The 16,442-nt window shown below is 40.3% G+C and overlaps 1 protein-coding gene across 1 annotated transcript in view; it reads right to left on the reverse strand.

Moving 5' to 3' along the window:
* The window catches only part of LOC150075916 (mutS protein homolog 4-like), a 61,602-nt gene that overhangs the window by 12,249 nt on the left and 32,911 nt on the right, over nt 1-16,442 (reverse strand). The window contains exons 9-15 of the mRNA XM_090387210.1: nt 12,790-12,802; nt 11,782-11,827; nt 9,006-9,130; nt 7,112-7,206; nt 5,703-5,750; nt 4,583-4,750; nt 2,006-2,078 (exon numbers count right to left, since the gene is read on the reverse strand). Coding sequence (XP_090243336.1) covers nt 2,006-2,078; nt 4,583-4,750; nt 5,703-5,750; nt 7,112-7,206; nt 9,006-9,130; nt 11,782-11,827; nt 12,790-12,802 — 568 coding nt within the window. The remainder of the gene's footprint in view (nt 1-2,005; nt 2,079-4,582; nt 4,751-5,702; nt 5,751-7,111; nt 7,207-9,005; nt 9,131-11,781; nt 11,828-12,789; nt 12,803-16,442) is intronic.

The following is a 16,442-nucleotide window of genomic DNA, read 5'->3' on the forward strand; positions in this document are numbered from 1 at the left end:
TCAGCAATGCAAGGATTTCCACATAGATTGCCCCGACCGCAGTCTAATTTGAAGGGACCTGCTAGAACAACACACGCTAACTATTTATTCCTCTCAAGTATACAGCTATCATACTAACAATTACAAAGTACACACTTTTTTATACTGTATAAACTTATTTAGGGGTAGTCTGGTTTCTAACAGTATACAGCGCTCACTCATTCATCTACCTTGTTTCATCCACTATCACGCATTCAGACAGGACACAGGTGCCATTAAAACACCTGTGCCAATGAAATGAAAACATCTACCAAGATAGCACTTTTTATATATATACTTACACAACTCACCCATACGCACCTGCCTGAACCCATGTACTTACGCATACATTCACATACATACCTATTTATTAGCATTAGCATTAGTTGAGGCATACGATGCAAGAAAAAAAATCCCTTCCATTTCACCCATCCATTCATTCCAAATGCCTGTCTAGCTCAGCCCTAAATTTATTTAAGCTATCAACTTCCACAAGAAGAGATGGAAGTTTATTCCAGCAATCAACTACCCCAGCTGGCTAAAGGGAAATTTCCGCACATCTATTCAGACAGGACACAATTGTACACACATACACATATTCATATATACAAATAAAATAATTAAGTAGCACACAAGTAAAATCATACAGATAAGGTTGACATAAACTAATATGTTATTAAATGCATGAAGAATTTATTATAAAGAACATATACACTATTAGTTAAAGAATAAAGCATTAAATTTAATGGGTGACGTATAACAAGTATATCAGGTGATACGCTCCAAAAAGTATCAGGAAATCCCTGTTTTCGTAGTCCACTGGATCTTCCTGGATAAACAAAAGTGACCCAGACCGCCATACAAGTTAATTGTTCTCGTTATGACACGTACAAAAAGAAAAAAAAAAAACCTGTCATATTAGGGCCACCAGAGACATCGCACGTACAGCCGAGCTGACTGATTTCGAAAGTAGTGTTATTATCTGCCGAAACGTTGCTGGCATGTCGATTCGTGCAATTGCAGACAGCCCACACCATTCATAGTCGACCGTCGATGATATTATCAAGAAATAAAAGCGCAACGGTACCACCACCGTCTAACAACGCATAGGAAGGCCATGGAAGCTCACTCCACGTGAGTAGAGGCTACCCGGAAGCACAGTACGACAATCGCATCAGATATCTGTGCAAAATGAGAGTTTAACCCGATGAAGTTGTTGTAGTTGGATTTTAGGAGCATCAGCAACTAAGGCCATATTGCTCCGTGTATGCTGTCTGCAAATTGCATATATTCTGAGGTCGATTTTCTGTTTGCTGAACGAAAAACCCGAGTTGCCGGGAGAAAAAACCACGCTACCCTAGCGTGAGACCGACTAACTCAGCTACGTTGTGAAAAAAAGTCCATAAAAGTTTCTCTCGTCAATCTACTGGACTCGAACTCGGGTCTTTTCCACCCAGTGTGGGGAGACCGGCGATTCTACCGAGTGTGCTACCGACAAGGGCCCATGGAGAATGAAGTTATCCTTCCAGAATTAAAGAAAATAAAAATAAAGCATACAGATACTTTCACTAACTCACTTTCATGATATTGGATCATATGCATGAATCTCATTATTCGAGGAACAGACCGTTTAGTTGCGAGGCATCATGCATCATGGCTAACATTTTTATGTTGTCTAACCTAATTAAACCTTCCCATATCAACTAAAAACGTGCAATTTGAAGGTAAAAATAAATTGACCTAGCTTTCCTTTACATATTAAAAGGTTAGGTCAGTTGAGTTTATGGGCAACTGCACCAACAGATTCGTGACATGTTACGCTACAACACAGGGGTTGTGTTGCAGCGAGCTCCTGTAATGAATCTCATATTTGTCAGCAAGTGAAAAAGTAAGAACATTTGATTACAGACTCCAAATACAGTAATAACTTTGTGATAACAGAGGAAAAGGCAAACACAGTCCAGAGTAATCCTTTTACGGTACTCACCCCTTCCTAGCTCATCAATGATGATCAGAGACTTATCTGTCCCGTTTTGAAGGATGTAGTTGATTTCTCTCATCTAGAAGAAATAAAAGGAACTTCAATAAGCACTACTTGATTAAATTCATGCAATATTGTAACTGTTTTGTAAAGAGAATTTTCATGAGCAATTACGAGAATAAATTAAATAAATTTGATGTCAACGAAATCCTTAATATACAGGGTGTTTCAGTTAAACGTTTCAGAACTTCTAAGAGGGGTAGGGTACATCCTGACAACTCGAAATCATATAGCAATGTGGGGTCGGAAATGCTTTCCTGAAGCGGTGTTGTACACAGAAGCACCATAAAGAAAAGAGACAGTAAGTGAGAAATCGTTTTAATAATACATGAAAAGAAGCAAAAGGTACATGGATTAAAGTAAGTGTTCGAAGTTTCTTCCACGGGCTACAATGCACGCCTCACATCTCCGACGCATGGACATCCGAACATTCTGGAATACTCCAGGCAGCGTGTCCAGACACAGCAACCGGAGGATTATGCACCTCGTATTACTTTCGCACAGTGGTACCTTGGAAAATGTGCTACAGATCCCCTTTTTCCTGCTGAAGTGTTGTTTTCCGATGAGGCATCCTTCACAAGGGAAGGAATTTTCAACACGCATAATGACCATATCTGGGCGGTCGAGAACCCGCATGCAATACGACGTCGTGCAGCACAGATTCGATTTTCGGTCAATGTATGGGCCGGTATTATGGGAGATCACCTCATCGGACCTTACCTGTTACCGTGTCGTCTAACCGGACCTATCTACTTGATCTTTCTGCAGCAAGTATTGCCACAACTTTTGAGAGATGAACAGATTTCTGCATCGACGCAACACACAATGTGGTTCCAACACGATGGAGCCCCTGCCCATTATAGCGGAGATGTTCGTAACTACCTGGATGTCACATTTGGTCAACAGTGGATCGGACGTGGTGGTCCCGTGCGTTGGCCTGCTCGGTCACCCGACCTATCATGTCTTGATTTTTATTTCTGGGGTCATATGAAATCGCTAGTTTATGACACCCCTGTTGACAATGCTGAGGAGCTGGTTGCAAGAATCGCAGTAGCTGCCGAAGAAATTCGAAATTCGCCTGGAGTATTCCAGAATGTTCGGATGTCCATGCGTCGGAGATGTGAGGCGTGCATTGTAGCCCGTGGAAGAAACTTCGAACACTTACTTTAATCCATGTACCTTTTGCTTCTTTTCATGTATTATTAAAACGATTTCTCACTTACGGTCTCTTTTCTTTATGGTGCTTCTGTGTACAACACCGCTTCAGGAAAGCATTTCCGACCCCACATTGCTATATGATTTCGAGTTGTCAGGATGTACCCTACCCCTCGTAGAAGTTCTGAAACGTTTAACTGAAACACCCTGTATATGAGTATATGCAATGACCTACCAAAAGTATTTGGACACCTATCTCAATGTAATTAACGGTGCGAATGAGATATCACAAGCAAGCAGAATGAGTCGCGATAGGGTGTTTACGATATTTTGAAGAGGGCGGCGCTTTATCGTCGGATGTCATATAAGCAAGCCTCCATCCTCATTCTTTTATTTTTTCACTACATCGGCCACGATGTAGTGAAAAGATGGAAGATGATAAATGTAGCAAAATGAAACGAAAGACTTCATAAGTAAACGTTATGTTTAAAGCTGCAGATGTCCACAGACATTTCCGGGCGTCCCCTGACTGTAAGGAGCTGCAAAGCACGAAACGGATTCTGGTTATCAGACAATGATAAAGCAGCTGTTTGCAGTGGTGCTTGGTCAATCGTTCTCGCACCACGGAATAACGGAAACAGGTACTAAGGAGTAACGGTTTCGCAGTCTTCAGAATATAAGATGGTCCGCTGTGGGTATGGAGAATACCTCAGGAACGTTATCTATCACAGCGTATTTTGTCCACGATGAAGTTTGGAAGAGGTGAGGTTAAGGTGTAGGGGATACTTATCATGGCTTGGTCCAAGGCTGTTGGGTAAACTGCTAAAAATCATTAATGCCGACTGGAACAGTGATATTTTGGATAATTCTGTGTTTTATCTAACAGTTTTCAGGAAATAAGCTTCTTCAGCGAGCAACTTAAAATCGTGGTTTGATCAAAAAAGTCCACCAACTTTTGAATTTACTAGAACACCTTTAGAGTGAAGTAGAACGCCAAATCACGACTCGGCCAATTTTCCCCTTCCAGCTAAACTGACCATTGGACTGAAGGAGTAATGAAACACGAATGGTTGTATGTGTTCTACGAACGTTCCTTCGTAGAGTACTTACAACCAGTTCCTTTTAGTGATGCTGTCACTGGAGTAAAGGTGACCACACAGCTTATTAATTTGTTCATTAAAAACTCGTGTTTTTCCATATACATTATAGCGTCCACATACTTTTAGGTAGAACAGTTCATATATAAATGTATTATTAATTTATTATTTTTATTTAGCTATTTTCCAGACAGTAAAGTCCACTGTTTTCAAAGATAAAATGCTGATATGTTTCTGGATTTGTACGGTATGAACTATTCTTGAAACTTACTTCCAGCGTAAAGGTTGAGCAATTGCTCTCGATGTCATCATTGCTACCCATACGAGAGAAGATTTGGTCAGTAATCCTGAAGGAGGCGTACTCAGCTGGTACAAATGAACCTATCTGAGCCATGATTTGAAGAAGTGCCACCTGCTTCATATATGTTGACTTGCCACTCTAGAGGAAAACTTCATGATCAAATGTGGAAAGACATTAATTAAACAGACTTAAAGAGATTTCGAATTCACTGAGTATGTAAAAGTGGGCCAGACGAAAACGGGATTTCGATTGTCTAAATTAAATTACGCATTTATACTGTCATGGTTACTTCGGTGGTTACGCCCACCGTCCTTCCGCATTGGGTGGAAAAGGTTCGAATCTCGTCTAGATGAGGCGAAATTTTATCGATTTTTTTCACAAATGTGGCCGAGTTAGTCTGTCTCGTAGGAGGGCGAGAGAGCGAGAGAGAGAGAGTTGCATGGTTTTTATCTCCTGGAAGCTCTGGTTATTCGTCCAGCAAACAGCACACCAACTGAAGAATACGTGCAATTACAAACAATATACTGTTATCTCACAGCCTTATTTCCTACGTGTGTGCGCAACACACGAACATACACATAGCTAACAGCAGAAATTCATTGGCGTATGGAAAGGGTATAATACCCTTTAATATGAAGGAAAAAACGTCGAAAACAAGAGACTCGGACGTTTGTTTGGCAACGTCATTTTGTTAGACCACATTGCGTGACTCCACATGGTTCAACACACTATGAAACCATCCGGAAAATGTATTGAGAAGTGACCAAAGATTCTTTGTACAGACGTCCCCTTGGGACTTTTTAAAGACTGGAAAATGATCTGGCAGGTCGTCTATTCCACATGGACAGTGAAATAAAAAAAACCGTCAAATAATGGTGCCAACAGCGAAAACGAAATAAAAAGTAAAGCTAATAAAAAACCTGATTTACGGTCTGAACTGTGATGATTATTATTATTATTTTTTTTTTTTGAAAATGAAGTACCAGTTATTAAGTTATCAGGTACCAAAAAATTGCAGGTAAAAAAAATTAATACTCGTTTTCATTTGGCTCACTCTCTCATATTTTAAGGAGGCTGGTGCAATACTCACCATATTGGGTCCAGTAATAATGAGAAAGTTGCTTTCGTCTGAGATGAACTGAAAAATATGCACATGGAGACATAACGCATAATCAAAATAATCTTCTCTGTAAATCATAAAACAAACAAAAAAAAACATTTAATAAGTTTATACGCACACTGGCAAAAAAACAAACAAGAACCTTTGTATTAAGACAGACATAGATAGAAGGAATGCAAATGGTTGCAAAGAGAATTGTGACGTGGTGTGATGATGTGTGCCCCGTTGAGCATAAAGACTATGCAAGCTGTTCGACGGCAGCAATCTGAAGCCAGATTGGGTTAACGCGTGCTCTATATCAGACTTTGAAAAGGGTCTAGGGTGCACGTTTAGCAGGAACTATTCAAGAAACGAAAGACATAACTGGTTTCTCAAAAAACGTCCATCTCAAAGGTTTTTAATGACTGGAAAGCAAGTGGTTCTTTCACATCTCAAAGGCATAAATGTGGCAGAAAAATAATACTTCAAGAGGGAAGCCGTAGTATTCCAAGAACTTACACAAAAAATGGGACATCCAGAGTACAGCATATAACATCTGAATTCAACCAAACCCAGAACTGCTCTATTTCAACCCTTACCATGCGCGGAGAATTGAAGAAATTGGGTATTGGGAGTCGCCTGCCTATTCTGAAGCCACTTATTTCAGAGAAAAACACAAAATGCGCTTGCAGTGGTGCCAAGAACGTCGTGATTGGCCAGTGGAACAATGAAAGAAAGTCATGTGGTCAGACTAATGACAATACCCTTTGTTTTGCACTGATGGTAGGCAGAGAGTGTGGCGAGAACCTCACCAAAGCGGTGGTAAGGTTCTCGACCCTGCTTGCCTTGTTAAGAAATTCCAAGCACCTGGAGGTGGTATTATGGTATGGGAAATTTTTTTTTTTTAGACTAGGTCGAATGTCATCCAGGGAGTATCTGAATTTTGTATTATATCTACTGCAAGCTGCAATGTTACACTTTTATCCAGAAGATGATGGCCACTTTATGATGGCCAGAATCGTGCAAGAATGGTTCGGAGCACATGACACGGGTTTCTACCAACTTCCCTGGCCACAACATTATTCTGATTTCAATCCTAGTGAGAATGCTGGAGAGATCTATTCGGCAACGACGTCCTCTTCCTTCAACTTGGTCGCAGGTACGCGATATTTTGCTGGAAGAATGGTTACAATTGGACCAAAACGCACTAGATTCCTTATAGATTCCACGCCACGCCGCACACTTGCTGTTATTAGAAACAAAGGCGGCCCAATTTGATACCAAATAATGGTTCGTATTTTTTTGGCCAGTGTATGCACATTACTCAATAAAAAAAGGAATTGAATTACTGTAAACAAAATACTGGGAAAGTTTACTATAAAATAAACATAACCACGTACCGTATTATTCGGAACAATGATTTCGGTGCTAATTTTTTCCAAAATAGGATGACGTCCATTTTTAATGGCCAAGGTGTCCGTGAATTCTGGCCGTACTAGGTGATTAGATAAAAAATATGTAAAACATAAAAGTATGAAAACACAGAACTTGGAATAAATATTATGCTTTTGCTATCGCATTTCATTGATTAATGAAATGCGATAGCAATAAAGAAATATAAGCAATTAATTAAAATTTTGCGTAATTCACCAAACTATACTTTTTATGGTTCCAGTGATATACGTTTATAGGTCATCGTATTTCTATTTACACAGTATATACATTTTATATGCAGTAAAGGAAAGAAAACACAAAAATATAAATAAAAAATATATAGGTATAGAAAATGAATACCAGTACACTCTACCCACTAAAAGGATTCGGACAACCCTTTTTTTCATACTCCATTGGACCTTCCCAGATTATTGTTGGATTTCAGAATGCTGTCGTTGTTGGGTTTTTAGGAGTATCGGCAACTAAGGCCATGTTGCTCCGTATGTAACATGTCTGTAAATTGCGTGCGTTCTGAGGTCGATTTTCTGTTTTTTTTCTGGACGAAAAATCCGAGTTTCCGTAATAAAAAACCATGCTGCCGACTAACTCAGCCACGTTGTGAAAAAGACCCATAAAAATTCCTTTCGTCATCGACCGAATTCGAACTCAGGTCTTTTCCACCCGGTGTGGGGAGGATGGCGACCCTACCACCAACTGTTACCCACGAGGGTTCTCAGATTGCATGTGAGATCCAACAATGCATCAACCAGAATCGGCTGTCTATGATGTTATCATGAATTGGAAACGTGATGCCGTCATCGTCTAGCAATACACGGGAAGACCACAGAAGCTCACTCCACGTGACCAGATGGTACTCGGAAGGGCAGTACGATAATCTCGTGAGATGTTCTTACAAAACATCAATATCAACCAGGAGTTTAAGGCATAAATAGGGGGTTAGGTCTGTAAAAGACCACTACGCACAGAGCTCCATGGTCTCGGTTTTCACAGGAGAGCGACCGTACAGAAGCCAAACATCACCAGCCGCAATCGACGGACGGTCTCATCGTGTAATTAATCCGCAGAGCGGTCGGTTATATGGACTTAGCGACTTTTGATGCATCCTGGTCAAATCAGATGGCCCAATATGGGTCTGGAGGGTTCCTGGAGAACGGAGTGCAATGTGCCAACAGTAAGGTTCAGAGGAGGGATTATAGTATCGCCTAGGACCTTTGGTGCCCGTTTGGGAAACCATGAACGCCGACGTTTACCTTAACATTTTTGACAATTTCATGCTCCGTGCGATGTGAAAGTTCTTGAACACATACCAATTTTATTTTCCAGAATAATGCCTCATTTCATATTGCCGGTACTGTTCGAGAAAGTTTTATGAGGTTGGAATGGTCGGCGCGCAGTCTCGATTTAAACACTATGCAACACCCATGGGATGAATTAGTACGTCGAATGAGTATCATGCCAACACCTCCCTCATGGGTAGCTCAAGTGGCCGCTATTCAGCATGAGGAATGAAAGACTACACCCACTGCAGTCTATCATTCGATGGGGGAAGCCTACCCAGGAAGGTCGAGTGTGCCATAGAGGCCAAACGCAAGGAGGCGGACACGCTATTGAAGTGAATAGCAATGAGATCCGTGTGAAACCGATGAGTGTGTCCGGAATACGTTTTTTTTTTTTTAAGGGTAATGTATACTCATGAAAAGTATCGCTAAGCACGATCATCATCAAAACGGTAAATTAGGAAATGAATAATAAAATTCTGGAAAATAATTAGTGACTAAACAGTATTTTGTTAAACAGTAAAAAAATTATAAAATGAAAAGAAAATGGATTTTAATGTACCGTAGTTAGAAAGAGCACACACATGGGCAAAAGAAACCAGAAGGTCAAGGGTGGACACAGCTTCAGCAAGTTTGTACAATGAACCAATCTCTCCTCTTATTTTATTCAGTAATTCAGTGATGATTCTGCAAGTAGAAAAGGAGGTTCGTCTAAAATAATTTTTAAAAATAGATATCATTAATCATGCCAACTTGTACACTAATGATATAGTGTACAAGTCGGTGCACAGTAAGTAACTATCCAAACGAGAGTTACCAGCTACGCCTGTTTATTTTACCCAACAATTTTGTTTGTTTCTCATAGGATTAATTTGTCGAGCTGATTTAGTATAATCAAAACCGCAGAAGTTGTAAACCGAGACTCATTAATTCGAGTCTCGATTTATCGAATTTTTCCAATTATCGAAACTATGATCAATAAAAACCCTACCAAAAAAAAGAAAGTTATAGCTATGTAATAACTTCATGGATTCGCACAGGCTTAAAATCAAAAATATGCAAATTATATTTTTAAGGATGAAGTGAATACTTAAACATCAGTTCAAAAAATTGAAACGCATTTTAATTGCATAAATTGCTATACAGATAGAATCCAAGAAAAGGGATTTTTTTTTTTAGGAGCATCAGCGTCTAAGGTCATATTTAATGCTTCGTGTATATTGTCAGTAAACTGCGTGTGATCCAAGATCGATTTTCTATCTACTGGAAAAAAAACATCCTACTCTCGCCTGAGACCGTCTAATTCAGCCATATTGTGAAAAGGCCCATAAAAATTCCTTACGTCATCGACGGGACTCCAACTCAAGTCTTTTCCACCCGGTGTAGGGAGGACGGCGATCATACCAACTGTGCTACCCACGAGGGCTAAATGTAATGAATGAGCTGGTCACACTGACTTCAGTCTACGTTAATATTCAGAAATCAGAACGAGACACATTATGTACGATTGCACACATTATGAGGACCTCAGGTGCAGACTGATCACCGCAATACACTACCTCCCCAAGAACCTGGAATCACATCTATTGGACTCACTAGAGGAATATGTCCAAAAATTATTTGCTAGGCGTAAAACACTGATAGCCATCAACAGAAGAAACAGAAAAAAAAAAAAAAAGAAACACAGAACACGCGTGGAGAGGACTCATGGAGAACCTCCCTCAGGAACCTGCTCACTACTAATAATCTAATACCTAGCGAACGCAAGAATAACCCCATGGAGATGCGGATCTTCCCATGATGAAGAGAACCACAGCCATCGATAACGGACTGACATAGCTGAAGTTCATAGCTGAGGAGGACAAACCTGGATATTAAAGGCTACCGATGACAGAGAAGACCGACGAAGATATAGAAACTCCAAGTTACCGCCTTGGCGGAGCCATATTGGCTCAAGGCTCTGCACTCTCTAGTGCAATGCAATCCTTTTTCTCCCACACCCGGCAGGGGGGGAGGTGACGGCTCGGCTCGCTGTCTCCTCTCTTCCCATGCCTCACTGAATAATTGGGGGTCACCTACCCTATCGACCCTCTTCTTCCTATTTCACTTCCCAGCCTTCACTCTCCCTTCCCAGCACTTTCTCTTGCACAGTGTATAACCATACACGTCCAATTTAAAATACACCAAAAAAATTTCGCCCAACCTTTTAGGCACTTCAGAAACAGGCCTTCAGCGTCAAACCCCATATTAGAGCTTTAATGTAAGTGAAATAAAATCAACCGCGGTCGTTCCAATTTTATTTTAGGTCCTAGCCACTAAAATTCCGGGAAAGTAAGTGGCAGGACCTGCCAGAGAACAATTCACTCACTGGTAACACCCGGCTAGCCTCCACGTGGCGAGGTTGGGCAACGTCGGGTCCCATTAGGGGCCTGGCGGCCAATAAGCCGGATAAACAATGGGCACAACATATAACTCATAACCCACACACCTCTAAATCTCTGGCTTTGACAGGGTACTGTCACCGATACATAGAACATTCGGAGATGGGAGAAATCCCAGGAGCCGCTAGACCCTCAATATATCTCATACCTCAATCAGAACGAGAGCTAGATACCAGATATAAGCCTGGTTCAGTTTTACATCGCTAGTCAAGAAATGAATCAGCCAGCGAATTAGACGGTATATATATATATATATATATATATATATATACCGTCCATACAGCCTGTTCCTTTTTTGTATATATATATACAAAAAAGGAACAGGCGCCTCCGTAGCCAGGTGGGAAGGAGCAGCAGTGCGTAGCACACGCTTCTTGATTAGAGCGGGGTTCGAGCCCGTCACCACCAAATACGGAAAGGTTAGAGAATGACCACCGCATATCCCGGAGCAATATGGCCTTAGTTGCTAATGCTAATTAATAACAAATAGATGGTATATAATATGTATGTAAATTGCGCGTATTTGTTTTGTGGTCGATTTCTATTTGCTGGACGAAAAACCTGAGTTTCCGGAGAAAAAACCATCCTACCCTCGCTGAGACCGACTAACTCGGCCATGTTGAAATAGGCCCATAAAAATTCCTCGCGTCAATGACGAAATTCGAACTCAGATCTTTTGCCACCCTTTTAAGTTAAAAGGATGGAAAAAGCCAGTATGGAAAGAACGGTCAGTACCAACTGTGGTACAGGTTAGAGTGGATCGCACAACTCATTTATATTTCGCGAACGAGTAAACTTTTAAGAACTGAAAGCTACTATATCTCTTAATTATCGCTTTTTAATTATAACATTAAATTCGTTTAATCTGTCAATTTAAGTAACGTAGGTTATACTTACATATTACTCATCAAATAGATCTCGTTAAGCGATTCTTGAATACGATCTACAAAATACAAAACATATTCAGAGCATACACAATCAAGCAACACTAAAACTAAACACTCCAAAAAAAGTGCAATGCAGTATTTAAAATATTTCAATATCTATTAAATGAATAAATAATTAATATTGAATTTCTGTTGTTTTACATATCTGTTTTGTAACTTGTCTAATGAAACGAATCCAGTGGTTTATCAATGAAACTTGTGATCCTCATACAGATCCATCTACTTTTGTTATCCGATATGACACAAGCAAAAATCACGCATTCGTACCGTATGCATTATCTGTGATCCATGATCCGTGACGCTGCTCATCTTGATAGATTAGCATTAATATAATAATAGTTAAAAGGATGGACGAAAGTAGTAGTTGTCTACATCTGCCAAAAAAAAAAAAAAAAAGAATAAATAAATTCTGTCACTCATACCTTCTCAGTTGCCAAAAAGCGATTATCCAGTTCCATTTTCAACTTTACCAAACTCACCCCCTCAACCACCGTGGCAGGCAATTTATTCCAGTGATGTACAACACGCTCGCACGCTGTTCAAAAGTAAACTTCAGGAAATCCAGCCTTCCGTTTATCTCGAAATTTTGTACTTGTTTCCCCTGGTTCCTCCCTCTTCTACCAGTGAGAATATGCCTCTGTTATTCATTTTACTGATTACCTTCAAGATCTTTGTATAAAGGACCTGAAGATCTTCCATTATGCAACTTTCAAAACGATTACACTTACAGCACGTAACTTAAGACCGTTTTCTAACTGCTACACGTTAAATTATCAGCTTGTGTACAATAATAAAACTAAATTTAAACAATTTTTTCATACAGAAATATATTTGCATTGAAGCGGTCCTAAGTATCATCACTCTAGAGTGAGAAAGAGAAAACGAGAGAGAGAGAGAGAGAACGAAACTACTTACCACAGAGCTCTCATTCGCCTTGAAAACAAAGCATTCAACTTACCATTTAGTTTGATCTAGAACAGAAAAAAAAATCGATTTCACAGGAATCCGTCAGAACTGATTAGAGTTAGAGGAATAAAATATTATCTAATTAAAAGATAATTTAATAATTTAAGATAATTAAAAATATAATTAATTCCTTTATGTATTTCTCAAAACAACATTAATTCTTTTCTTAAATCGCCGATGGAAACAGTTATAGGGGTAAATTTTTTTTTTTATCTCAAAATACCACATTTTTCATAAAACACTTCATTTTATGATACATATTAAGAATTCCCTAATATAAGCTGCAATATAATCGATTTTAAGCTACAATGTAATCGAATGTAATCTATTAAATTGTTGCGCATACTTTCTGGTACATTGGTACGAATCGATGAACCGATCAGTATTGTACGGCAACAGCAATATAACATAATCTGCTTTCTGTTAAAATTTCTAAATACGTTTAATAACATACTTTAAAAATATGTTTTTAATACTGTGTGCTGGACCAGAGAAGATTACCTACTTTATGCTAAAATTTTCGAATACTGTACTTATATTAACACTAAAAGTTATAAAACTTTTAGAAAAGTGCATTCAGTTCTTTCTAGCCAGAAATAGTCAAATTCAATCAGTACTTTAGATGAGTCCGGGTATCAACAACTGATTATTTAACATTTTTTTCTAAAAAAAGATAAACTGATATTATTTATTTCGAATAAATACAGTTGTTTTTATGTTGTAGTCGTTGTATTATGGTTTTAGGAACATCAGCGACTAAGGCCATACTGCTCCGTGTATAGTGTGTGTAAATTGCGTGTGTTCTGGGGTCGTTTTTCTGTGTGCTGGAAGAAAAACCATGCTACCCTCACCTGAGACAGACAGACTCAGCCACGTTGTGAAAAAGGACCATAAAAATTCCTTCCTTCATCGACCGGAACCGACCTCAGGTGTTTTTCACCCGGTGTGGGGAGGACGGCGATCGTACCAAACGTCAGGCGCGCGGGTGCATAAGTACACGTGCCTTGAGTGACCGGGGTTCAAGCCCCTGACTACTGAATACGGTGCTGTTTCTTGTATTCTATCTTGTGAACTCCTCTGACCGTTTGGTCTTCCCGGAGTATAAACAGAAAATTTATTTATTTAACTGTGCTACCAACGAGGGCGCTTTTTTATGTAGTCCCCATAAATTCGCTGATAAACCCAACAAAAAATGTGACCTTGTTTAATTTCTTATCCTTATGGGTAGCACAGTTGTTAGAATCACCGTCTTCTCACACCGGGTGGAACAGGCCCGAGTTCGAGTCCCGTCGATGACGTGAGGAATTTTTATGGGCTTTTTTCATAACGTGGCTGAGTTAGTCGGTCTCAGGTGAGGGTAACATGGCTTTTTTTCTCCCGGAAACTCGGGTTTTTCGTCCAGCAAACAGAAAATCGACCACAGAACGAACACATGCAATTTACAGACAGTGTACACGGAGAAACATGGCCCTAGTTGCTGATGTTCCTAAAACCTAATAACAAAAACAACTCGAATTTTTCAAGAAAGCATTATTCACCTTCCTTCTTTTCGGCAATTCTGCAACCTCTTTTTAATCTCGCACCTGTACATAAATGATGTCGACTTATGAACATTCTAGCAACGTTAGACTTCCATTCAACATTGGTTTTACAACCTCAACAATATTCTTCGTACTTTTATATTTCTAACCTTTCAACGAATACATCTTTATCAAAATATCTGGAAATCATTTATAAAATCGTCCATTTTATAAAATGTAAATCATTTATAAAAGAATATTCGTTCTTGAAGTGACAATTTTTTTCATATCTAATCTTGAGCCAAGAAAATTAAGACACTTGGCCATGTCTTCAATAAGGTCATAAGATCAATGAATCAATGATCAATTGCTGCGTGTGTGAGTGTCAAGCGTCAAGGCAACTAAGACCATAAGGCGTCAGTATATTTTTCTACAATAATATGTATTCTTAGGTTGATTTGTCTGTTTGCTGGGTAAAAAATCCGACTTTCCGGCTGAAAAAACCATATACCACCTTCCTCGAGACCGATCCCCTCCCCACGTTGTGAAAAAAAAAAAAAAAAAAAAAAACCTGGCATCTATAAGGGATTTGAACCCAGGCCAGATCGTGACCACTGTACTAACCGTTGGATTTTATTGCTGCTGCTAGCTGCCTATATCTTAATAACTCCAAACTTTAATATGTTCTCTTTTTTTTTAAAACATGGATTCCAATATACACCGAAAGGACAGAATTTATGAGATACCTGGTTCCTGAGCAACGTGATGCTGTTACCCCAATCGCTAGTGGACGAACCCACTGCTTTGGCAGCTGCATTTATGTAGATGGTAATTCGATGTCAGTATGGATAAACGTTGTGAGTTAACCGAAAGAGTGATGATAGTGGGTGCCCGACGCATTGGTGACTCTATCGTGTAGGTGGTACAGAAATGCACTGTCCCCATTCGATAGTATCAAGAGTGTATCGGGAATACGCCATTTCCGGAATAACATCTCATCGTGGATCGTGGACAGCGTTGTGGGCGGAGAAAGGTGGTGGATGAACGTGGCTGTCGACGTCTGTCTCGCATTGTTTCAGCCAACCGGAGAGCGACAGTGGCACGAATCACCGCTGACTTCAACGAGGGAGGTGCCAGAAGGCAATCATTAGTCGCAATAGGTTGTGGGAGCCGCCGACCCACCTCAACTGGGCGAAAGAACATCAGCACTGGACCTTGGATGATTGGAGACGGATCTCCTTGTCCAATAAGTTCCATTTTCAGTTATTTCGAGCGGATGGGAGGGTGCGTATCTGGCGGAAACCGCACGAAGCTATGCACCCGTCATGTCAACAACGAACTCTTCAGGCAGGTCGGTAATGGTCTAGGAAGTGTTCAACTGGCACACATTGGGACCTCTGGTACGTCTAGACGCATCTGTGAACGGTTCAGATTACGTGTCCATCCTTGCAGACCATCTATATCCCTTCATGGTCATCGTGCACCATAGCGCAATGGACTCTTCCAGCAGGACAGTGCGCCTCCCCACAGAGCCATTGTGACTAGAACATGGTTCGAAGAGCCTTCTGCATATTTTATCACCATGGAATGGCCTCCCCGTTCATCGGACATGAACCCTGTGGAGCATCCTTAGGATGCTGTGGAAAGGTCCGTTCGAGATTTGGATCCACCATCACCCAGGAATGCGACGGAATTATGGACAGCGGTGCAGCAAGCATGGATGGAAATACCTGTGGAACGCTTTCGTGAACTAGTGGACTCAATGCCTCGCCGTGTGACTGCCCTTATCAGGGAGAAAGGTGGGCTTGCCCGTTACTAGGTAGGTATCCCATGATTTCTGTCCACTCAGTGCACCTTCTAATGGTGTCTTCTAATCATTACTGAAAACAGGTTTCTGGTTTGATATATTCCGATTTGCCTGGATGAAAAAAACCATGTTTTCAGTGGCACACGGCTAAAAAAACTCTCTTCACGCAACACTAGCTCAACAAGTACCGACATGCGCACACAGAGTCTGCTCAGAAACGATCAGGAAGATCGCCTCTAGAAGCAGTTATGGAAAGTTTGCGCAGTAAACATAAAATCTTGCATCAGTCCACGAATTAAATGATCACCCCTCGTACAT

The sequence above is a fragment of the Mastigoproctus giganteus genome, chromosome 13, assembly GCF_048544385.1.
Source record: "Mastigoproctus giganteus isolate SK-2022 chromosome 13, ASM4854438v1, whole genome shotgun sequence".
NCBI lineage: Eukaryota > Metazoa > Arthropoda > Arachnida > Uropygi > Thelyphonidae > Mastigoproctus > Mastigoproctus giganteus.